At 43.2% G+C, this 25,493-nt stretch overlaps 2 protein-coding genes across 2 annotated transcripts; one reads left to right on the top strand and one right to left on the bottom strand.

The window, feature by feature from the left end:
• Positions 1–607: 607 nt before the first annotated feature.
• Positions 608–17,412, bottom strand: ddhd1b (DDHD domain containing 1b). The gene is made up of 13 exons (XM_052052137.1): positions 16,360–17,412; positions 14,998–15,174; positions 14,734–14,862; positions 14,130–14,277; positions 13,951–14,060; positions 9,899–10,005; positions 9,455–9,711; positions 7,689–7,764; positions 6,981–7,130; positions 6,145–6,209; positions 5,062–5,240; positions 2,070–2,321; positions 608–816 (listed from the first exon to the last, which is right to left on the bottom strand). The coding sequence occupies exons 1-13, from the start codon at positions 17,090–17,092 to the stop codon at positions 632–634; spliced, it is 2,568 nt and encodes an 855-aa protein (XP_051908097.1). The 5' UTR covers positions 17,093–17,412; the 3' UTR covers positions 608–631.
• A 373-nt stretch (positions 17,413–17,785) lies between these two features.
• Positions 17,786–25,493, top strand: cgrrf1 (cell growth regulator with ring finger domain 1). The gene is made up of 6 exons (XM_052052204.1): positions 17,786–17,998; positions 19,559–19,695; positions 20,818–20,995; positions 22,137–22,284; positions 22,396–22,503; positions 24,362–25,493. Exons 1-6 carry the CDS (start codon positions 17,895–17,897, stop codon positions 24,713–24,715), a joined length of 1,029 nt encoding a protein of 342 aa, XP_051908164.1. The 5' UTR covers positions 17,786–17,894; the 3' UTR covers positions 24,716–25,493.

Below are 25,493 nucleotides of genomic sequence, written 5' to 3'. Positions count from 1 at the left end.
GTTCTGTAGGTACACACCACACTGGGAACATTCAACAATAAAAACAGCACAAACGTTTTGGTAAAAGGAGCAATGGTTGTCGCAAAAGATCGTGAGGAGGAACTTATGGAAAGTGATGAGAGGACGAGGCTTTGGGGACAGTACATCCCTTCTGTCAAAGGTTACATTAAGGTTAGAGCGGGTAAACTGGGACAAATTGAGATTGTGTGTGTGTTTGTGAGTGTGTACCTGCGTGTGTGTGCCTGCGTCTGCTTATGATTTTCACTGTCAATTCAGTTTCAATTCATTTGGTAACAGTCATTTTCATGCTGAAATAAATAAATAAATACTGTATAAACATTTACATTTCTATCTTCGAAGCCATGATGTACCAAGAAAATGGAAGAAAATCAATACGGCTTGACTGAATCATAATATTCAAGGTGTACGCATTTTAGACATCATACCGGTGTATAAAATCGTACCAGTATTTAATCAAAACCATTTTTTTAGGAGATCCTTTTGTAATAAAACAGCAAATGAGAATGGGAGCGCTTCTTTTCTTTTTTTCAAATGTGTAAATTGAAAATGAATTGACTGACCGTGCCTTATGTGTGAAATGATTGGGGGGGGGGGGTTGTTTTTTGTTTTTTTAAGAGGCATCTGTGTTGTCCTCAGCAGTCTCAGGAGGATCTTGGGGTCGATACATGAACGTCAGGAGGAAAAGCGCCACATCATAAGAGCACCAATAAGCTGTATGCGAGGTCACCGCTGACCAATAGCGGCTCTCCACCAAACCCTCCCGCAGCTCAAAGTCGATGCGTCTTTCCAGTTCCACTGAAACACATAGAAACACAGCAAGCAGTAGTTTATTGTTGTCCATTGGATGGGAAGAAAAAATATTCAGTCATACCTATCAAAAGCATAGCAAAAAACAGAATGTGTAAAATATGTATTAAACAAGGAATTTTTTTAGTTTGCTGAAAAGTGACGGTTTTGGAGATGGCAAGGTGTCTTATGGTGATACTTGAAATAAGAGTGACTCGACGTATGAGTTTTTTTTTAAGATACAAGCCATCACCCTGCCAATATTTTGTTTTGACTTGCAAATGCAAACTTGAGATACAAGCTCTGTATGGCAGTGGTTATCTTAAAATTTTAGGCCGGCCCACTCCGTCAGTCGTCAGTCAGTGAAGTGATGTGAACTTTTGACGGTGTGTCGGCGACAGCCAATCAGCATACAGTACATCACACGCAAGAACAGCACAGGTAGACAACCAGCAAAATAAAGTTAAAAAAGAAAAAAAACACACACACGCGCGCATGCACACGCACGCGCGCACGCACACTCACACATTTATATAACCAGCAAAACAAAGTAAAAAAAGAAAAAGAGCCACACACACACACACATTTATATAACTAGCAAAATAAAGTTAAAAAAGACACACAGACACACGCACATACACACATTTATATAATCAGCAAAATAAAATTAAAAAAGAAAAAATACACGCACGTACACACATTTATATAATCAGCAAAATAAAATTAAAAAAAGAAAAAAATACACTTACACAGGCACATTTATACATGACACCAGAAAACATATTATATTATATAAATGTCCTATTCATTTGTAACACTCACATTAATTATGTAGTGATGGAATGTGAGTACGTCGTTTCTTTGAACAACCTCTGGGACATGGTAAACATGGTGAATATAAAATGTGAGTTTTATGCACCCCTATTTTATTTTTTATTGTACCATACCACCAATTGGTGGGACAATTTTTGATTTTTGTTTTTGTTTTTAACATTACGTATTGTCACAGGAAATGACAGTGATCAGCATATGTGACAGTTTTTTTAACATGATCATGCGGCTCGGCTCAATAAAGGTTGGGAAACGCTGGATTAGCCTGTTTTGTTTGCCTGTGGTTTGAGCGATAGTTCATGACAAAGCCATCCTTCTGGTATCAGACAAGACATTCATAGTGATTGGCTAACAATGTGCTATTATCACGAAATTGGCGTTTTACTTTGCAGACAATTCAACAATAGAGTAGAGGGAGCTTTTGCACTTACAGGTGGTGTGGTCTAAGACTACTGAAGCAGACTGAGACATTGCCTGCTCAATTTCCTTCCGCTCATCCTCGACTTGTTTCTCCTTCTTGTCACTTTCGGGGAGCATTGCCTTCTCTCCCGCTGCGTTGTCCAATTCTGTGGTTCGACCCTCAAAATCTGAGGGCTCCTCCTCCACTCCGCCCACCTGCCCACTTGATCGAGAAAAGCGAGAAAACAGGATTCCCCCGATTCCCTTGCCGATACTTGCAGCACCTGAAGGGCAAAAAGGACCATACCTGATCTCATGAATGGTGTTGAACAAAATGATCAAATTCAAAAGGGGGTCTTGGCACAAGATGGCATTCAAGCTGGCACCACCAATGGTTGCAGATACAATGAAAAACAGTTTAACAGCTCTTAGTTTAGCAGCATCTAATACAAAAATACAAACACACCAAAATATTCACAATATCAAAATAGTATACAAGAGCCAAAACATCAAAACCACATATTAGGTACCGTATTTCCCGCCCTATCGCCCTATTAGGCACTTCGGAGTATATGGCGCACCTTATATCTATATATACCAGCTGCTGAGGGATGGGACTCACCCAGAATGGCTAACCGAAGGGCGAACCATCCTGATCATGAAGGATCCCTCAAAGGGTGCAGCCCCATCCAACTATCGGCCAATAACCTGTCTCTCCACAACATGGAAGCTCATGTCAGGCATCATTGCGGCTAAGATAAGTGGACACATGGATCAATACATGAGCGAAGCACAGAAAGGCATTGGTAGAGATACCAGAGGAGCCAAACATCAGCTCCTGGTTGACAGAACAGTCGCACAAGACTGCAGGTCCCAACGTACCAACCTGTGCACAGCCTGGATTGATTACAAGAAAGCCTATGACTCGATGCCACATACATGGATCACTGAATGCTTGGAGTTGTATAAGGTGAACAGGACCCTAAGAGCCTTCGTTGCGAACTCGATGAGGATGTGGAAAACAACACTTGAAGCCAATGGCAAGCCACTTACCCAAGTGTCCATCAAATGTGGCATATATCAAGGTGATGCACTCTCCCCACTGCTGTTCGGCATAGGACTGAACCCCCTAAGCCAAGTAATCACCAAGACAGGCTATGGATACCGCCTCAGAAATGGAGCTACAATCAGTCACCTCCTCTACATGGATGACATAAAGCTGTATGCTAAGAGCGAAAGGGACATAGACTCCCTGATCCACACGACCAGGATCTACAGCAGCGACATCGGGATGTCATTCGGGCTTGAGAAATGTAGTCGGATGGTGACTAAGAGAGGAAAGGTAGTCCGCACTGAAGGGGTCTCACTCCCTGAAGGAACAATAGCAGACATTGAGGACAGTTACAAGTACCTCGGTATACCACAAGCCAATGGCAACCTCGAACTGGCAACAAGGAAAGCGGCTACGGCCAAATACCTCCAGCGAGTGAGGCAAGTCCTAAGAAGCCAGCTCAATGGCAAGAATAAGACCCGGGCAATAAACAGCTATGTCCTGCCAGTGATCAGATACCCTGCAGGAATAATAAGGTGGCCAAAGGAAGAGATTCAGACCACGGACGTTAGGACCCGAAAGCTCCTAACCATGCATGAAGGATTCCATCCCAAATCCAGCACCCTGAGACGCAAGCCGAAAGGAAGGAGGCCGGGGACTAGTGAGTGTGAGAGCCACTGTCCAGGATGAAACATCCAAGCTCCATGGATACTGTACATCAAGGAGAAGGCTCCAACGGATGACGTACTCAGAGAATGTCTCAGACAATGGGGAACAGTAGATGAGACGCTGGAAGAGGGACCATCATGGGAGGACAAGCCCCTACACGGGATGTACCACCGGACCATAACCGAAGTGGCCGATCTCAAGAAGTCCTATCAGTGGCTAGAGAGGGCTGGCCTGAAGGACAGCACAGAGGCACTCATCCTGGCTGCTCATGAGCAGGCCCTGAGCACCAGAGCCATTGAGGCCCAGATATACCACACCAGACAAGACCCAAGGTGTAGGTTGTGCAAAGAGGCACCTGAGACGATCCAACACATAACTGCAGGGTGTAAGATGCTGGCAGGGAAAGCTTACATGGAACGCCATAACCAGGTGGCTGGCATAGTCTACCGAAACATCTGTGCGGAGTATGGACTGGAAACCCCAAGGTCAAAATGGGAAACACCTTCGAAGGTGGTGGAGAATGACAGAGCGAAGATCCTGTGGGACTTCCAGATCCAGACTGACAAGATGGTAATGGGGAACCAACCAGATATCGTGATCATCGATAAAGGGCAGAGGAAAGCCGTTGTAGTGGATGTAGCGGTCCCACCTGATGGAAACATCAGAAAGAAGGAACACGATAAACTCGAGAAGTACCAAGGGCTCAGAGAGGAGCTGGAGAGAGCCTGGAAGGTTAAGGTGACAGTCGTGCCTGTGGTGGTCGGAGCACTCGGGGCAGTGACCCCCAAACTAGATGAGTGGTTGCAACAGATCCCGGGAACATCGGACATCTCAGTCCAGAAATGTGCAGTGCTGGGAACAGCAAGGATACTGCGCAGAACCCTGAAGCTTCCTGGCCTCTGGTAAGAGGACCCGAGCTGAATGAGGGACGGACACCACCCATGGGGTGAGAAGAGGATTTATATATATAGTATATCATCGGATTATAAGGCGCACTGGCACGGCTTTTGAGAACATGGAATGCTTTTAGGTGCGCCTTATAGTGCGAAAAATACGGTGCATGAATTAAGCCGTATTATGAGGTGTAACGAAAATGATTTGAATGGGAATATTAGCTTTGAAATAAAAAAAACACGTCTTTCTCACATTGGGACAGTTAGTTTGTGATTTCTTGATAAATTAAATTGGCAAACAGAAACTGCATTTTGTGTTTCCTCGGGTCATCTCTGTGTGATATTAAAATTGATTTGATGAACTGAAACCTTTGTGATAAATAAGCAAATAGCACAGAAATCAGGACTTACCCATGATGCTGGCCTTGCCCAGACTGGTAATGGACTCTCCATAGTGTCGTCGTGCCTGAGGTGGGGAGGTGCAGGGGCTGGGAAGGCTTTCTGAGTCTGATACAGATGTCGTCTCCTTGGTGAGGTTCAGCAGCGTGGGGCGAATTTGATCATATGGCGTGGGGCTGGTAGTGTTGTACCTGCCATATCAAATCCAAGATGAATCAACTTCAACTTCTACTTCGACCAATGTACAGATGCATACAGAAATATGTTGAGGACCGGAGTTGGTGATGCCTGCTCTTGACGCAGGTGTGATATGAAGTGTCAGGATGTGGGAGCCATTTTGTATTCACACAATAGCAGATGTCAAAAATAGAAGGTGTGATTTCGAAGGTATGTCCAGCGCTAAGGAAAACGAATTTGTTCCATCGGGACCAACAGTTTTTTTTGTGAATAAACAAAAATTTAAAACTGCATTTTCTGATTATTTTGGTTATCCATCCATCCATTTTCTGATCCGCTTATCCCCACAGGGGTCGTGGGGCGCACTGGAGCCTATCAAATCAAATAAATGCCTAAATAAATCTAAAACACACATACAGGGCTCAGTGTGTTCCAAATCGTCAACTGCATAACATGACCATATCAACAGCTTCTCAAACTGTTGATTTAAAATCTGTCATGGATTAAGGACATCAAACCACAGATTATTTTGAGCTGGTGTTATTTTGTCACTTAATACCGGAGCTTCATACCAAGCTCTTGAATTCTGTCCTCGTTTAACCCGTTCATGCACCCTGTAACTTGATATCATGGTGAGCTGTCCACTGTCGTGACTGCTGTCCCTAAAAGGTTGAATGAAGCATGAACAGTTTGTGCTAGGACCTGGTTCCAAAGCCATTCTTTCCTACTAATCCTGTTCAGAGATTTCGACTCAATCAGAGGGATGACACATTGGAGAAACAAAAATAAAATAAAAAATACCCTTTCTGATTCACATCAACAGATTTTCAAATTGAATCTTATTCGTAAGACTACACCCCGGAATGAAATGAAAATCAGCTGCTGCCCACAAATGTACTACATTCCAATTTGACTTACCAGTGGATTTGAACAGGTGCAATGTTACTGTAGTGCTTTAAAATAAGTGGTTCCAATCTGTATGCCTAAAAAGAGCAGAGAAAAAAAAAACAAATTATTCGGACAGAAACATGACCTATTTTCTGCTGCATTGGATAGTGTTTTCCTGCAGTCCGTTCCGGGAAAGCGGTTTGACATCTGATTTGCTTGTCATGTTTCCCCATGAGCGATGCAAAGAATTGCCCGCAGGCCACATCCAGCCCATCCAGTTTCCGAGCGGCCCTCGCAAATTATTGAAGAAAACATAAAAACCTAAAATAAGCAGTGGCTTCATTTTTGATCGACGTGTGTGTGTGTGTGGTCCATACTAGCAAGAGCAGCAACGTGTGTCTTCCTTTTTGCTAATTGAGCTGTTATGGTTAGTTAGCTGTTTCGGATCATATTATTGGCCCACCCTTTCGCAGGTTGGCCTGCTTTTGCGATATTTCACGCATTTTTAACTCAAGTAAATGGACTGAAATTTCTTTAACGAAACACAGAGAGGGATCCTGGACTGCAACCATCCATCCTATGGAAGTTGGTTGCAGGGGATTTGTGGTGCTTTGTCAGCAATTCAGCTTGTTTGGGTTGCTGGATTGTCAGGGACAAGTGCAAAGCGATGGCAGATAAATCCAGTTACAGATTGTGGTTTTGGAGGAAGGCTAATAGTTGGAATGTAGCGGTTCCATATTTCCCATCAAGCCGTGAATGTTGGTACCATGTGACAAGCCAGTAGCTGTCCCAAAGTGCACGAGATGAGGCCCAACACGTAAATAAGCCAAACAAAGACCATCACCTGGTAACGAAAATGAACTCACCACAGGGTCAGTGGGATGGAATATGTTGAAAAGACGTTTGCAGATTGAGGTGGGGAGGATATGGTCCTGCACGACATTGCTTCCTGGACGGATGCCTCGTAGTGCCAAAAATACTGCTAGTGGGGAGCCCATGCAGAAGAAATTCTCCACCTCAAAAAATAAAAAAAAGCAATGATTTGAATTAGGGCTACAAATAATTATTATTTTGATTAATCGATTAATCTGTCGATTAATTTGGTGTTAGATCAAGGATTTTGATTTCCAGTCCGTTATTCGGGACATTGTTTCAGAATGACAGTGCAAAAAATACATCACTAAATAATAATGATTCAGGAACTGACTTGGTTTGTAACACTTGACAGAAACCGTGAAAAATGTTGAGGGGTGTTTTCCAAAGGAGAAAACCAATGTTTGCAAATGTCTTATTTTAACCCATTCATAAACTGATAACACAATAAGCTGTCCACTGGAGTGACAGCTGTCCCTCAAAGGATTAAATCAAAAAAGGTCTTTAAATGATTAATCAAGTATCCCAAATAATTATTTATTAATTTGATCATCAATTTGTGTTTCTTATTGTAATTTCCCCATTGCGGGACAAATAAAGGATATCTTAATCTTAATCTTAATTCGAATGTTCTACGTTCTGTGCAGTACAGAATTTGAAGCGCTTGATGATCTTCAATAAATGTTCGCTGTCAAAATTACCTTGAATTTCAAAGCTGGGACTGCAACACAAGACAATGTTTGCAAACCCTGGAATTGATCTTCCAAATCTCTCAACCTGTACAGAAAAATGCCACATTATTTTTTTTTTTTTTACATAATACACATATGCATGGATATTGTTATAAATGATGTCACAAAATAACAATGGTAGACACAATGCTGTTGCTGTGCTAGTAACGTTCAGTTGCGTTCAGTAACGGTTTCCTACCAAAACAGAGAGTATGTTTAAAACGACTACACAACCCTGTTCAAATGTCAGGTTATTGTGATTTTTTTAAATGACACCAAGAAATATAATTTCAAAAACTTTTCTGATGTGACCTATAACTTTGCAGTTCGACTGAAAAAAAAATTAAATCTTTACAGAGAAGTCCAAATAAACAATAAGAAAATGTGTGCTGTAACTGGGCATATGACTTTGTTCAGAATAAACGTTCACTTTCAAACTGGGTACACACCTGTCATCATTTAAAATTCCTCTGGCCATCCCCAAATAAAATTCTAAAGTTCTAGTTGGCTTTTCCTGACATGTGTGCAGTGAGTCGCATCTAACAGCAAAACAATGGTCCACAAAAAGCTTCCACAGGATCAGCGAGATCACATTGTTTAAAAGGCAAAAGTCGGGAAAAGGGTAAAAATGAATTTTCAAGGCATTAAATATTTCACGGCAACACCGCGAAAATGGTCATCATCAAATGGAGAAAATACTGTGACATGACCAATAACTGAAAGTCCCTCCAAAAGTGATTCAAACACAAAAACGAAAACTGGTCAGAGAAGCTGCCAAGAGGCTGACAGAAACAATATGAGCGACCTGCAGGAATTTCTGGCTGTTTAGTACATGTGACAACAATCTCTTTTATTCCTCATTATCTTGGCAATGAGATATGGTAACAACACAGAAGCTTTATCTTCTAAAGAAAAACATTTTCGAAAAATACACTTGACATCACCATGACATCATCATGACAGAAATAGTATGCCCAGAATGTGCGTTACACACGTAACGAGGAAGTGACGCTTCCTCATGTCACGCTCATTGTGAGCAGACAGAATTGTGGTGGTTTACGCAAATCTGACTTTTTTTGTTATTTTTGCATAGTGTATTAGGCCATAATCATGGGCAAATAAAATAGTTTCGGATTTCAAACAAATCGCTTTTCAAACAGCCTTCTGGAACGGACTATGGTTGAAAACCGAGGTATGACTGTAATGCGATGTGCCTTATATGTGGATCAATATTGTGATTTCTTGGGCGTAGTATTTTAAATGTTCCGTAAAGCGCTTTGTTAAAGCTGCAGCGGTTGTGAAAGCTCTACATAAATAAAGCTGTATTTTATTGTAGTGTACAGTATTCCCTTTAGCGTAGCTCTAGTGGATGCATACCGCAATTGCAGCCATTATTGTAGCTTTTATTTTGTGCGCCTTATACTGCGGTGCGCTCTGTATTTGAAAAAAATTTTAAAATAGGCCTTTCATTGAAGGTCTACTTCGAAGCACCTTACAGTGCGGAAAATACAGTATTTAAATTACACATTTTATTCAAGCAGTTTGTGCCCATGCGCGTTGTGAAAATATAAAATAAGAGCATTGCCATATCACATGCACTGTCCTGCTTTTACATGATTGTTATTGTGTTAACGTACCCTGAACATCAATAGTCACTTCCTCGACCGATTCACCACTCATTCACATTGTTTTGTTATAGATGGAATGACTTCAGTCCATGCAGTATTTTCACGTACCTGAGGCGTGTGAGTCTAAGCTGTTCCTGAAGAAGGCGCTCTTCATCACTTGGCCAGCGGGCCTTTGTTTCCTCTGGATCTGGCACTTCTAAATGATGAAAGCGCACGGGGTCCCAGCCGGTCATGATGTCAAAAGTTATGACACAGCCTAAGGAGTGTGACACGATGGACACCTTTCCATTTTTTTCAAAGTCTGGATTTCTTGAACAGAAAAGTGAGTAGAGACGATTCAGCTCCAGCGTCAGACCCCGGGTAATCTACGTTGACAAACACAGCAATAATTCATCACATGAGGCAGATAAACAGAAAATGTATTATTACTATAATGTATTACTCTTATTGTTGTTGGCTTTATTCATACCCGTTTACAAAACTCATGATGTAGTATATTAAACCCTTTAGACGTTTTGTCCTATGAGTCTGCACAAAATTAAAAAGTCTCACCTCATCTCTGTAAAGTGGGCTGGTGTAATACATGATGTCCATGGCGCTGCTGTTCAACATGTCTCTGAGACCTCTCAGTTTGTCTGGAGTGATGGTGTCCACCATGTCTGTAATAGGGGTGTGAAAAATAATCGATATTAATCGATACATCGATGCGCACGTCCGCGATCCGAGTGCATCGGCTCATTCACTGGGTACGATGCGATTGACGGGTGAAATCGCGATTCATCACGATGCATTGATGGGTATCGGTGAAATCGCGATTCATCACGATGCATTGATGGGTATTAGGGGTGTGGAAAATAATCGGTAAAATCCGATTCTAGCAACCGTTTTGACGGGTGAAATCGCGATTCATCACGATGCATTTGGTGGGTATCGGTAAAATCCGATTCTAGCAACCGTTTTATTCATGTTAAACGTCACCTATTTGCCCTTTCCTAGGCGCAATGAATGCACCATCATTGTTTTGCGTTGAATACGTTCGGTACACAACTAGCGAAACATTATGGAAGTTAGCGCAAGCAGCAGCGAGGAATCTATTATATTTAATGCAGCCGCAACATTCAAATCTTATGTTTGGAAATACTACGCCTTCGAAAGGAAAGACGGAAAGCTTGATAAAACCTCCGTAATTTGCAAGGAATGTCGCACTAAGAAGCCATACAACGGCAGCACCACAAATATGCAGACCCACTTAAACCGATGGCACCAGATCACCGACAAGTTTCCCTCCCGCTCCCCCGCTTCCACGCCCAGTTCCTCGTCGGACACCGGAGAAACTCTTGGTAAACCAGGTCAGGATCAGAAAAAAATTGCCTCTTATTTTGGGAGTCCCCTTGCAACTCACTGTGACCGCGCAATGGCTATAACTAAGGCCACTGCTTATTTCATATGCAAAGACCTCTAGCCTTAGCGTGGTGGACAACGAGGGTTTCAGACAGCTCGTGCACGTTTTGGAACCCAGGTATAAAATACCAGACAGGTCTGTGTTCACTTACAAACATATTCCCGATGTGTACAACAAAGTGAGAAGTGAGATTACTGTGTCGCTGAACAGTGCGCAAAGAGTTGCACTTACAGTGGATGGGTGGACATCTTGCGCTAGAGATTCATATACATATATATATTATTATTATATTTCATATAAGACACTCAGTGACAATAGTCTGTTTGTGTTTACACTATAGCAACAGCTGTGAGTCTCAGGTGCCAAATTGTTTACATTTTCTTTGCACAAAACCCAATTGTGAAAGGGCTTAAATAAGTTGTTTTACAAGTTCTACTCTTTATAAGGAATAAAGTGGTATCCTTTTTGTAATACCATACTGAATTCCATCTTTTTAAAAGGTTTTTTTCTTTGCTTATTTGCATCATGTTTAATTGCACAATATCGCAACAAATTGCATTGTATCGTATCGGATCACATTGATTTGAACTTAATGTGTATCGAATCGTATCGCATCGTGACGACGGTGAATCGTATCGCATCGTATCGCCAGAAAATTCCATGTATCGTTTAAGTATCGCATCGCTGGCAGTGGATCGTGATGTGTATCGAATCGTCTTCAGTGCTGAGATTCACATCCCTAGTCTGTAAGAGCGCACCATGGAAATTATTAAATGTACATCAAGAGAACAGCTCACCTTAAGTTTGATGCACCAGCCACTGATTCTACAGTAAGGTAATACCTACTAGAACAGCTGAACTTTATTTGGGGTTAATAAGAGGGACTTTGTCACCGTTTCTGTTCATAACTTTTATGGACAGAATTTCTAAGCGTAGCCGAGGAATTGAGGGTGTCCGGTTTGGTAGCCTCAGTATTGCATCTCTGCTTTTTGCAGATGATGTGGTACTCTTGGCTTCTTCAAGCAAGGCTCTCCAACTCTCACTGGAGCGTTTCGCAGCTGAGCGTGAACCGGTTGGGAGGAATATCAGCACCTCCTAATCTGAAACAATGGTCCTCAGGCGGAAAAGGTTTGAGTGCCCTCTCCAGGTCGGGGAGGAGATCTTGCCCCAAGTGGAGGAGTTTAAGTATCTTGGGGTCTTGTTCACGAGTGAGGGCAGGAGGGAGCGAGAGATCGACAGGCGGATCGATCGCTGCAGCGTCTGCTTTGATGCGGACTTTGTATCGCTCTGTCGTGGTAAAGAAGGAGCTGAGCCAAATGTCGAAGCTCTCAATTTACCAGTTGATCTACGTTCCAACCCTCACCTATGGTCACGAGCTGTGGGTCGTGACCGAAAGAACAAGATCCCGGATAGAAGGAGCCGAGATGGGTTTTCTCCACAGAGGGTCAGGGCTCTCCCTTAGAGGTAAGGTGATAAGCTCGGTCATCCAGGAGGGGCTCAGAGTAGAGCCACTTCTCCTCCACATCGAGAGGAGCCAGATGTGGTGGCTCGGGCCTCTTGGACACCTCCCTGGCGAGGTGTTCCGGGCATGCACCGTTGGCAGGAGACCCCGCGGACGACCCATGACACGCTGGAGAGACTATGTCACCCAGCTGGCCTGAGAATGCCTCGGGATCCGCCACGAAGAGCTTGAAGAAGTGGCTTCTCCTTCACGTCGAGAGGAGCCAGTTGAGGTGGCTCGGGCATCTGATTAGGATGCCTCCTGGTGAGGTGTTCCGGGCATGTCCCATTGGTACGACTGAGGACACGCTGGAGAGACTATGTCTCCCAGCTGGCCTGGGAACGCCTTGGGATAAGAGCTGGAATAAGTGGCTGGGGAGAGGGAGGTCTGGGCTTCCCTGCTAAAGCTGTTGCCCCCGCACCCTGATTCCGGATAAGCGGTTGAAGCTGGATGTGTGGATGGAAGAGGGACTTTAAATGATGGCAATGTGTGCTGGCTCCCATTTAATAAGAGTTTGAAATTTATTTGCTAATTTTGAACACAGCCGCATCACCATCAGAGGGTGTGCATAATTAATTTGCATTACCCACTACTACTACATAAGGATTAAGGGCTTTTCCAAGTGAGTTGTAAAGGTGATACGTTACATTAATGCTATAAAATGTTTTGAAATTATTTTATCATGGACTAATTTTTAACATCGCAAAAGTCCGGGATTTGAACAGGTGTGTCGACATCTTATGTCTGTCTCTGTATAGTTCATTGATTCATTCATTCATTCATTCATTCATTCATCTTCCGAGCCGCTTGATCCTCACTAGGGTCGCGGGGGGTGCTGGAGCCTATCCCAGCTGTCTCTGGGCAGTAGGCGGGGGACACCCTGAATCTGTTGCCAGCCAATCGCAGGGCACACAGAAACGAACAACCATTCACACTCACACTCACACCTAGGGACAATTTAGAGTGTTCAATCAGCCTGCCACGCATGTTTTTGGAATGTGGGAGGAAACCGGAGCACCCGGAGAAAACCCACCCAGGCCCGGGGAGAACATGAAAACTCCACACAGGGAGGCCGGAGCTGGAATCGAATCCGGTACCTCTGCACTGTGAAGCCGACGTGCTAACCACTGGACTACCGGGCCGCTCTCTCTGTATAGTATGCGCAATAAAGTTGAACTATGGCATTTGGACATGTACTTGATATCATCTTAATTCTCTGAAAAGACGGAGCAGTGAATGAATACATTAATTCATTCATTTTTCAATCTGCTTTGTCCTCACAAGGGTCGCGGGGGGTGGGTTGCTGGGGCCTCTCCCAGCCATCTTCGGGCAGTAGGCGGGCGACACCCTGAACCGGTTGGCAGCCAATCGCAGGGCACAGAGACGAACAACCATCCGCGCTCACACTCACACGTAGGGACAAATTTGAGTGTTCAATCAGCCTGCCTTGCATGTTTTTGGAATGTGAGAGGAAACCAGAGTACCCAGCGAAAGCCCACGCAGGCCCGGGGAGAACATGCAAACTCCACACAGGGAGGCCGGAGCTGGGATTGAACCGGTACCTCTGCACTGTGAGGTCGACGCGTTAACCACTGGACAACTGGGCCGCCCGACTTGAATACAGAATTTCGTAATGTACCTGTATCTCATGCCAATATTTTGATTTTATCTTAAATGGCTACATGTCAATGTGCGGCATACCTCCATCAAGCGCCAGTTTGGACCTCCACTCAACAGGAAGGAACTCAACATGCTCTGTGGTGCGATTCGGAAAGTGCTTCTCTTCCATTTTTCTGGCAGCATCCCTCATCCTGCCAACAAAAACGTGTTACCAAAAACTATAACATTGATTGCATATTGTACTGAGTAGTTTTGCGTACATGCTGGTGTTCCTTATAATGCGACCCTGGTCCATCTTTTGACCGATGCCATGCACAACAAACACGATGTGGGTCGTTTCGGGCGGTGTGTCCTCTGGCGCTGCCTCCTCTACATACCCGCGGTGGAGACGTGTCCCGCTACTGGAAGCTGTTGGGTAGGAGGGGCCGGGGGGCGGCATGTTAGCTTCTCCGGTTGTGTGTCCAGCAGTGTGTCCAGCAGTGTGAAGAATCATTGTAATTACTGCCAATTGTCTCCATGCAAGATGTGAGCGCAACCGCATTTAAAGAAAATAAAAGCTATGTTGATTGACAGAAGTCGGCTGTGTTCATGCCCACAACAGCGCAAACTGCCTTTTTTAAATAATGCTGGCTTAGGCGCCTGCAATACAAAAAAAAAACACTCCGCTCCAGTTTGATGCCTGTCGCAAAAATAGAGCATACTGTGTTGCTTTGCAATAATTTCTCTGCCATTGTGAATTTCATGGAGAATATTGAATTACATTTTTATCAAAGGGTGTGAGAATGAGTACATGGAAAATCCAGATGTGTGGTGAGATGCATTTTATGGTCGTCTATGAACGTGTATTACAAGTTTTCCATATACCTTTCGAAAATCCCAGTTTCTGAGTAACAGTTCGTGCAATCTTGGATGTGGTGGCGTCGCTGTACAGGTAGACCAAATCCACACTGTGCCAGTCGACATGGCTGCGGCTCAGCTTCAAACTGTGAATAGCTGACAAGAGAGTGAGACAGGAATTAACAACCAGTTCAATTTGAACAATTCCCCCAATATTTTTTGTGCGTGTACGCTACTTATGCAGTTAAACCGCTATACTTTATCGCTTGATTCTACAGGTTCTTTTCTTACCATCTTTACTGTCTACTGTGGTGGTCACTGCCTCAATTTCATAAGTGTCCCTCATTTGTTGACCCCGGAAACGGACCAGGTGCTCTTGCTCAATCGTGTCACTCTCGTCCTCCTCCAAAGGAAGCCAGGTTCCATCAATGAACCACTGACCTCGCATCACAGGAATGCGATCTTGCTCTAGGGAAAATGAAAATCAACATATCTGATCAGATTCTTCTGATTTCATCATCACCTAGTATCACTCAGTCTCCTCTATTTATTTCTTTTTTTTTACTGAATTTCTCAGCATTCACATTCTACTTCTTAGGCATTTTATATGTACAGTAATCCCTCGTTTATTGCGGTTAATGGGGACCGAAACCACCCACAATAAACGAAGTAGTGACCCCTCAGCCCGTATAGGTACCGGTATATGTACATGTGTATGAGTATGAAAAATATTTATAAGGCCAAATTTAAAGGTGCACATGCACGTAGAAGTAAATTTTGTAGTAATTAACATGACTAAATGCTGTATACTAATAGATTTAAACATGTACAAATTAGGTTAGGTTAGTGTATGAATAACCAAATGCAGTAAACATATACATGTAGTACTGTATATGTTGCTCTGTGTGACTTTCTGTTGTTTTGCTGACTTTCGCTGCTTCTCGCGGGCTGTTTGCGGACTTTTTGCAGACTTAATTTTTTTTTTATGAATATGTTTGGAAAAATCTGTGATGCACCGATGCCGCGATAAACGAACCGCGAAATAGCGAGGGATCACTCTACTAGCTTGTAATTTAAAATTTGGGTGACGTGGTGACTCAATAGTGGATTTATCAACATGGCTTGATATAACTAGTCACGCAAATGCCATTATTGCAAGTAAGTGTCATAAAGTAACAGGGAGAATGCAAGAATGATTGTCCTTATAGTGGACAGTATGTGCCCTCCAGTGTGAATTGAAGGATATGCTTTAAATAAATTGGGATCGCTTCCAGCGCTCCATCACCTTGAAGAGGAAGGCACGTGCATGACATTTTTGGGTGGCAGGAGGCAGGTGCTACAGCCCAAAAAGGGCTTTTGCTTTTTACATGGCTTATTTCTTGAAACACTGAATCAAGTAAGGCAAATTTATCAAGAAATCTTACATGAGATGGGGTGTTCATCTGGTATTTCGAGACTACATGCAACTTTTTACCCCTGTTGTGAATTGCAGTTTGATTAGTCACCAAGGGAGGGTAATAATAGTGGTGTAGTGATATAATGAATAATGATTGAGTATAGGCCTACTTCTTATAGCCCTATCTTTATTGGGTTATGTGGCGGGTGTTCAGTGTTTACAGTGCAGGCTTAGAAACAAGAATTTTGCGTGCTTACGGTTCCAGTAAACAGGATAACATTCCTTCTCTCTGATGTCCACCTCATAGAGGCCTCCCCTCACACACACTGCCTCCATGTTAATGCTGTTATCATCCCGGTCTCTCAAATCCTCAGACACTGAAGGCCGTTGACGGACCGCCGGTTCAATACGAACGATGCCCTCATCCACTGTCACGCTCTCCGCTGGCTGGATCTCACCGGACGTGGCGACATCTTTGCCGCCGGTAGAGACGGGTTCACAGTGGCGTTTGACCTTGTCGGGGTTCTGCTCACTGAACCTTCCATAAGCGGTCTCGATTTTTAATGAGTCGTGTCCAACGAACGGCTTCCAGGTCCGCTTGTCCTCTTTGTAAAACCACCTGACCTCCTCCGGGCCCAGCTCCGTGACGATCTCACCCCTGTGCCTCGAGCTGTTGGAACGTATGCGTTTCTTGGTTGTCACGTTGCCGTCACTTTCAGTGTAGTTCGGGTCGATGTCCAGATAAGACGGGCTCGAGTATTCTTCTTCAGATAGGCCAAGAATTATGCCATCCTGTGATAAAAGAGGAATGTGTCTATCCAAACCGGGTTCGACTGGGTCACTCTCGCCGGTGCGGTTCTCCACTCCCATCGGGTTCTCGTCGTAGACGGACACGAAAACATCATTTGCCATGTCCCATTCACTGCTGCTCACCGAGTTATTATCCGAGCTCTGCTGGCGCATACTCGCTTTGTCCTTCATATTGCTCATGATTTTAATTCAAATTGCTCTACATAGAAAAAACGCAACGCGTGCTTCTATAATCCCAGCATAAAGGCTTCTTTCTTCCTACCTTGTAACATCTGTACGCCTGCCGGTCGCGACCACAATATTCGCTTACATTACAACTATATTCACTCACATTATAGCAACGGATTCCAACAAACCGATCCGAACCTTTTCAGTAAAATATATCATGTTGCGAGTCTACATATTCTCTCTCTTTTTAATCGTCGTACATCACAGTTACTTCTGTTAGAATTAAACGACGCTGTTTTGGAAGCCAATCTCAGAAGTGTGGTTGTAAAGAAAATGACAAGAGAGATTCCGGTTAAACTCATCAAAATAAAATAACTCTCGAAAAAACGAGTTTCAAAAGAATAGTATAACACATAAATATTGTCGACTAAACACTATTACAACACATTTAATTGCGAGAATGTTTTAATTTAAAATGTATTTCAAGGAAATAAAGTGTTTCAAATTCTCTTTTTTTTATTTTGAATTACTATTTGTAACAATATAGTTTTCCATTATATAGCACCAAATACGAAATTTTACTTTACCTTTTTTGGCTTTGGGCACTTTTTTTACATGTTCGATTAAATAATCGTGAATGACAGAGCCATAACAATCGCATTGTAAAGCCACAATACGTGTTTGGAAAAAGCGCTTTTATTTTAACCCTCGGGACTTTCCGTACTTTGGGTTTAAACCTGTCATGGCAGTGGTGAGATGTTCCTGTTTTTATGTTTTGGGTAATTATTTTCTTGTAGTGTATAAAAGATAGGAAATGGCTGGAGGTTATTTAATCACATTGTACGAGTATTCGCCACTCTTTTATATTAGCGTGGTTTCTTTGTGTTTTGTTGTGACAGCTGCCATGGTCCTCGGCTGGTAAGTAATGTTTCGCCATATGTGACTTGACTGTAAACAGAGCAACCGTCGATATCTATTTATGACACCGGTCTGTAATGTATGAGAGAATTTCATTCTTTTTGATTCGAATATTTATAACCCCACGATGCACGTAGGTATCCTATATAACACGAGGTGGAGACTGGACTATTAAAACTCGTTTAATGGTTGTGGATCTTCATTTCCCTCTACGCTTGCCATTCTGAAAACATCCAACGTGTCTGAAATTACACGAAAATTGTTTATTTTGCTATTACCCATCTGCAGGGCAACAATAATTTAAATAAGAAGCATTTGGCTCTAGACCTTGTCCTTTAGCTGAATCAGTATACACATTATCAATTTGCCCTTTCAATCTATTAATTTTAATATCTTCTTCATGTGCTCATCAAGACATAGATTATGTTAACTGTAATGTAACTCAAAGTTTAATGCAATCAAAGTTTTATGTTACGTGTTCTATTATAAATGTTTAAAATATTATTTTTATACATCCATTTTCCGATCCGCTTTATCCTCACTAGGGTCGCGGGGCGTGCTGCAGCCTATCCCGGCTATCTTCGGGGAGTAGGTGGGGGACACCCTGAACCGGTTGCCAGCCAATCGCAGGGCACAAAGAGACGAACTGTAGTGGGAATTTGACATTTAACAGTGTTAACTTGTATCTTATACTTAACTGTTAGCTTGTATCATTGTATCAGCTCATCATGCTATCTGTAAGTGTTGATATGCAAGTTCGTTGTTATGCTAGTTTATAATTTTCCTGTACGTCAGGCTTTAACCCCTCCCAAGAAGAAAAAAATGGGGGAAGAAGGGCCTCACTCCACTGCTTGGAGCTTCACTCCATCACAGATCTCCAAATGGTGTTTCTCCATCAATTGTAGATTAAATAAATCTCATAATTGTGCAAACACCTTCATTGTCTTGGTTTTCCCGGACAAAACAACTACCATCCACGCTCCCACTCACACCTAGGGACAATTTGGCGAGTTCCATAAACCCACCATGCATGTTTTTGGAATGTGAGAGGAAACCGGAGTACCAGTAGAAAACCCACGCAGGCACAGGGAGAAAACATGCAACTAACTAACGACCAGTCCACCTCTGTTGTTGTTGTTTTTTTAATGTTTAATGTTCTGTCAAGCGCTTTGTTACAGCAGCTGTTGCGCAAGACCAATAAATAAATAAACATGTAATCTATTCATAATCAAAATAATCCACCATAACTTTTCTGGAAAAAAAATATTCTATTGTGCCTCCTCTGAGCGTATAATAATAATAATAATTATAAGAAAACAATAACAGACCCCCGGCTGACTGAGATGAGCCATGATTGAAGTGACATTGGTCTCCCCATATAACTTTCCAAAATTTGACATTATGACTGTCTGAGTGAGTCCTCCCCTGTCTTCCTGATACGCCAGCCCGCCCCTGGTATTCATTGTGAAAATATTATATTAAAAAAAAAATACTGTACATCCATGTTTGACATTATTACCAGCCACTCAATATTATTATTTTTGCTTCAATGTCTTACAGGTTTGGTTTTGATGTCCCGGTGATCCTGCGTAGCTCCGATGACACGGAGTCCATCCAACCAACACGTGAAAAGCAAATGGTTCAAGTGACTAATCCCTTTTCCCTCGAAATTGGTTCAAGATCCGCATCTGTTGCCGGTAAGAAGTACAGCACTCGGCCATTTAAACTACAGCGGAACCTCCATATTGAGGCACATTCAGTTGTTTTCACATGGTGGGTGGGGGGCGGATCCTATTCACTGGCAGAAAAAGGTCTGCGGAATTGATTCAATTTCTGCATCAATTGGTCATAAAATGAAGTCTTTTACAGCGAAACTCTTCTACAACGAAATCATGTTTGCAGCAAGAATTTTTTCACAATAGGGTTTTTTTTCACTGTAGCAAATTTAATATCAGATGTACACACACACACACACACACACACAAAAACAAAACATGTATGTGTACTCATTATTTTTATTCCAGTACTATACCTAGTACATAAATATGAGCATACAATTATTTGATATTGTTTAACATTAACATACAATTGTTTTATATTAATCACTCCACTTTGTCTGTTGGTTTTAAAAAGTAATTTACACACTTGCTTCCCAACACTTCTCAATTTCTTGGATAATGTCTTTTATTTTGCTTCCTCTGTCTTTCATTTTGATCACTTTTACCCTCTCTTCCAGCGTCAGGCTCTTCTTGTCTTAGCTGCTTGACATCCAAAGGTCCGTTTTGTCCCCATTTTAGCAATGCAACATTCTTGCTGCGTCTGAAACGAACAATAACAAATACTTCCTGGACTACTGCGCATGTGTAAACCGATGTGGTGTTTGCTGTTGCCGTTTCTGAATGAAGCAGTTGAGGTCGCTGATTGATTAGACTTTTTCGGAAGGCTTGTTTTCAGTGTAGGGAATCTCGTCGCGAGGCAAGAGCAGAGAAAAAGATTTCATATAACGGAATGGGGGGGTTCGTTGTATGGGGCGCAGGAAAGTGGGAATGGTGTTAATGCATGGAGATTTTTTTTCACACTAGGGGGTATTTTCCGCCCGTGTAGGTTTCGTTGTTGAGGAGTTTCACTGTATTTTAACTGAAGACCATCACAGACCTTTTATATAACTTCTGGTGTACTGCATATTCTTCTCACTAGGGGGAGCATTCCGATCAACCTTTTGGAAGTTTTGTTCACTGAACTGAGCCTTTTGTGAGATGATGGCAGATTAGGGTTGTTGGTTTTGTATGACCTCGCATTCTTGCTTTCCAATCCTCCAGATGGCACGTGGTTGAAGCCAGGTTGTTTGGAGCACTGCATCTTAAACTGTTTCTGGGGTTGCGAGGTCAGCGCCCTGCAGCGAGCATTGCAGGCCCACCAGGGTGGCTCCAGGTTCAGCACCCCACAGCATTTCAAGGAGGCCTTGCATCGCTTTTATCATCACGGCCAGAGCTTCTAGTATCCTTTTTGAAAATACCCTGCCGGTACATGAATTCTTAATTTACATAGAAGTTCATTCTGGCAGTGCAATCTTGGAACACGGAAATCTAGACCTGGCCAAATGAAGAATCCCTCCCTTAATCTCTCACTGAAAGTTGTAACGGGACACCCTAAGTGTCTTTCCATAATCTTTTTCAATGTTTTCCAACATGGTTGTTTAGGAAATTTGAATATACTCACTTATGATTAAAATTTATTGCCAGATAAAAATACTGTATAAAATAGAGGCGCATCCATATCAGCTTCCCAAACCCTCTCTACTCCTTGATATTTGCTCAATCTAATTTGGATTCCAATTCCAAATAAACAAGGATTGCCATGGTTATTCACCATCATCATACAGAAATAGGACATATCGTTGTAAATTCTTTTCATTTTGAACTATCCATCCATCCATTAATCCATTTTCTACTGCTTATCCGGAGTCAGGTTGCGGGGGCAACAGCTTTAGCAGGGAAGCCCAGAATTCCCTCCCCCCTGCCACTTCTTCCAGCTCTTCCCGGTGGATCCCAAGGTGCACCCAGGCCAGCTGGGAGGGATAGTCTCTCCAGCGTTTCCTGGGTCGACCCCGTGGCCTCCTGCCGGTGGGACATGCATCCAGGAGGCATACTAATCAGATGCCCGAGCCACCTCATCTGTCTCCTCTCGACGTGGAGAAGAAGCGGCTCGACTCTGAGCCCCTCCCGGATGACCGAGCTTCTCACCTTATCTCTAAGGGAGAGCCCGGACACCTTACGGAGGAAACGCATTTTGACCACTTGTATACGGGATCTCGTTCTTTCGGTCACGACCCGCAGCACGTGAGCGTAGGTGAGGTTTGGAACGTAGATCGACTGGTAAATTGAGAGCTTTGCCTTTTGGCTCAGCTCCTTCTTTCACCACGTCTGACTGATACAAAGTCTTCATTTTGTACAACTTTATCAGGAAAAAAAAGTGATGGACAGGAATACAAAACATTACATTTTGGGTTATGCTTAGGCTAACTATCATGAGCCAGAAAACGATTTGAATGTGCCCCTCTGACAAAACTGCAGACTTTTTTTGTGAATGCTGTCTGTCAAAGCTCTGATTGTTTGGCTCTTTGACGCGATTCTCCTAGTATCAGCAACGAAGACAGAGAGGAACGCTACACTTGTATTCCAGCTGATCAGGGAATCTCAGATTTTGGACCATTACCCAGACGACGCTATCCTCTCGTGGCTGTGTTGACCTTGGCGGAACAAGAAGCCCGAGACACCTATGACATTGTGAGTTCTTTGAATATCAACAAGAGTGTGATTATTCATTTTTTTTTTTTTCAACTGAAGTCAGGATGTCAAAAGCATCTTATTAGAACACATCATGTTGTCTTCTTTCAGGTTGCCAGTGTCACCGTAATTCATGTACCAGATGATATATACAACCTGTCTGCAAGGATCCTCTTCCAGTACCTTCTCACCTCACAAGGGAACATGTACGAGTTAAAAGTATGTTTTCATGAGGGCGAGCCGACCATACTTTTGTACTTACTTCTACTCTCCAAGTTGCACTTGTTAAATGCAATGCGTGTTTCAGTCTTTCTTTTAAACCTTTCCAAGATACTGTATTTTCCGCACTTTAAGGCGCCTCGGAGTATAAGGCGCACAATCAATTATATGCACCTGTAAGGCTATATAGTGACAGTAGTGGCTGCGGTTGCGCTATGCATCCACTAGAAGCCAATTTCTGCTTGGCTCTCGACGAAGGCGGACGCTTTTTGCACAGCTCCTGCCCCCACCCCGCACCCTCTCCCTGCTCGCCACTTAGTCTTTGTGCTGTCTTTGTCTAACTTTTTCCTAGCCTCCTACCGTATTTTCATCCAAACAACTAACCATGGAATTAGTTGGCTGGTCTCTCGATGCAATCGACAAAATGTTTTAGACGGAAAGAGCAGGCATTGGGGAGCCTGCTTGCCCCCCGGGGACATTTGCTGCCGGATACGCTCTGGATCCATGGAGAAAGTGGAGACCGGTGTGCCTGGCAGTACTGTCCGTGGAGGATGTGGAAGACATTATTGGCCTTTTGACAACAGGTATGCTGCTGTTTGGTGTTGGCAGCTTTCTGTTCTATCGCAAAATTGAACCGACGGGAGCGGCTTTATTGGAAGTGAAGAGGCTGCCGGTCATTCTGGATAGTTTGGCTCGAATGTCCAACACTCAGACTCAAGCGGGGACTGAGCTCAACTGCAATATTGTTGCGGTTTTGAAGCGACTCCGCGCGATCGACAACAACATGGAGAAGTTGGAATCCGCGCTGCGGAAAGAGTTTTCGGATTCGGGCTGATCGGCGCCAGTGAAGAGATACAGACCACTGACTCAAGGCTGTCTGAAATTGTTGGCGGCCGTCCCTCCAAAACAAACAACGCTATCTGGCCTTTCCCCTGGATGGAAGTACGCATGGAATCTAGGGCCCCCGCCATCACCCCCCTCCTTCTCGGCCATGGACTGTCTTCATGATGAGCAGACCTCGACGAAGCAACTATGACCTGTACACGCATACACATACACAACTGGACAATCACACGCGCATACATATCCTTATTATCACCGTCTTCATCGCTCCGATTCTTTTCCCCCGTGACGTAGTATTATCTGCAGAGCGCATCGGGGACCGTGCAGCTGGTCAGTTAAACTGCGTCACGGTCCCCACCCCCACCCCCTTCCCATCCGCCCGCCCTCTCATTACATGTTATGTCTTGTGGCTTGTTGTAACTGTCGTATGCTTATTTATGTGCTAGGGTCTTTTTTTTTATCCTGGACTTAAATTATCCTCAGAAGAGCATAGCGTGTTTTTTTTTCCCTCTCCTGACCCAGCGTTTTCCTTTCTGAAGTCTGATTGTAATTTCGCCATTGCGGGACAAATAAAGGATATCTTAATCTTAATCTTAGATGGAGCTAAGATAAAAGAATACAATACAATACAGCTTTATTTATATAGAGACCTGGCTGTGGTTGTGTTATGCATCCACAGGATGAAGCTACACTAAGGGGAATACAATACAATACAATACAGTAAAAATCTAGTTTTAGAGTCTTCAGAACCGTTGCAGTTGTAAGCGCTTTACAGAACATTTAAAATACAACGTCCAAGAAATGAGAATATTGATCCATATATATCTAAGACGCATCGGATTAGAAACCGCACTGTCGGTTTATGAGAAAATCGAATGCTCTTCGGTGCGCCCTATAAGTGCTAAGTTAAGTCCTTATTACCCCACGGGGATAAATAAAGTTTCCTGAATCTGAATCTATAATGTCGAAAATCCGGTAAATGAAACTGGAATCATTGACCGATCCCTCTTTGCAGGCTCTCTTCATGTCGGCTAATATTAGTGGGGAATCTGGTCATCCTGATCCCGACCCGATTACCCGTCCCAGTGAGACCGAGCATGAGGAGGAAGAGGCAGCTGCGACGGTGGCGTCATCGGTAGAGGATGAGGAGGAAGAAGATGATAAAGGCTGGTCAGATGGGCAGGGCAGAGACTGTGTCGTGTGTCAAAACGCAGCCATCAACAGAGTATTGCTGCCCTGCAGGCATGCTTGTGTGTGCGACAATTGTGTCTCTCACTTCAAACACTGCCCCATATGTCGAGCTTTCATCCAGGAGTCCTTTGCCCTGACTCTTGGTCCTGCCGTGAACAATGAACTACATTACGAGTGAACACTGAACAACTGCCACAACAAAGTCAACCCCAAAGCAATTATGTGTCACACTAGCTTAGTTTATTGGAATTATTTTCAACCGTTTAGGTATTGCTTTTCTATGAAGAACATGAAGATTTACACATCCTTCCCTGTTGAATTTTCTTTCAACACTGAAGGGCCACAAGACATTTTTAGCAATATGCTAATGAAGTTGCTTGCTGGTTTGACTCAAGGCTGTAATAATTTAAAATTTGCTCGAATTGTATTTTTGCCACTGAAGAAGATTGTAGTTGGTGTGTATTAATTGTTTTCACATTTGTGTGAATATTTTGTGTAGTTATTACACAGCAGTGTGAAGGTTTATGTTTCTCCTTTCTCCAACAGTGCGTTCATTAGGTATGAACATTTGTTTGTCTGCCCCGAATGATACCTCGCACCCTAGTAATTTAGCTGCGATTAGGTTCCAGCCCCCCTTTGATCCTAGACATAAAAAAGGATGCCTCCTGAATGTGAATGTAGGAACAGTTGGTTAATCCCCCCGTCCAATTTTTCAATTCTAAATTGAAGAGCAATGGTTATTTAATTATACATTATGTTGACGTTGGTGATCAGATCCAAAAATATGCATCTTTCAGATTCACAAGTTTAACTGCTGGGTCTGTTGTATGCGCTGTTGTTGAAAATTCATTGAGAAGGCCATTTGCACTGAAAACAGTAGAGAGGTTCAGTTAAGTTTCAACAGTTTCAAATTAACGCCGTCACATGTTTATGAAATAAAATGTATTGGAAAATAA

This window comes from Hippocampus zosterae, chromosome 19, assembly GCF_025434085.1.
Source record: "Hippocampus zosterae strain Florida chromosome 19, ASM2543408v3, whole genome shotgun sequence".
In the NCBI taxonomy this organism is placed as follows: Eukaryota; Metazoa; Chordata; class Actinopteri; order Syngnathiformes; family Syngnathidae; genus Hippocampus; species Hippocampus zosterae.
This window is presented reverse-complemented; position numbering and strand designations above follow the sequence as displayed.

Coding starts and splice junctions, on each gene's coding strand:
- cgrrf1 (XM_052052204.1), top strand. CDS start 17,895: ATGGCTGGAGGTTATTTAATCACATTGTACGAGTATTCGCCACTCTTT. Junction 20,996..22,136: donor CATCACGGCCAGAGCTTCTA/GTATCCTTTTTG, acceptor CGATTCTCCTAG/TATCAGCAACGAAGACAGAG. Junction 22,504..24,361: donor GGAACATGTACGAGTTAAAA/GTATGTTTTCAT, acceptor CCCTCTTTGCAG/GCTCTCTTCATGTCGGCTAA.
- ddhd1b (XM_052052137.1), bottom strand. CDS start 17,092: ATGAGCAATATGAAGGACAAAGCGAGTATGCGCCAGCAGAGCTCGGAT. Junction 7,765..9,454: donor CTTAGACTCACACGCCTCAG/GTACGTGAAAAT, acceptor TTTTCTGTACAG/GTTGAGAGATTTGGAAGATC. Junction 7,131..7,688: donor TCCCAGCTTTGAAATTCAAG/GTAATTTTGACA, acceptor TTATTTTTTGAG/GTGGAGAATTTCTTCTGCAT.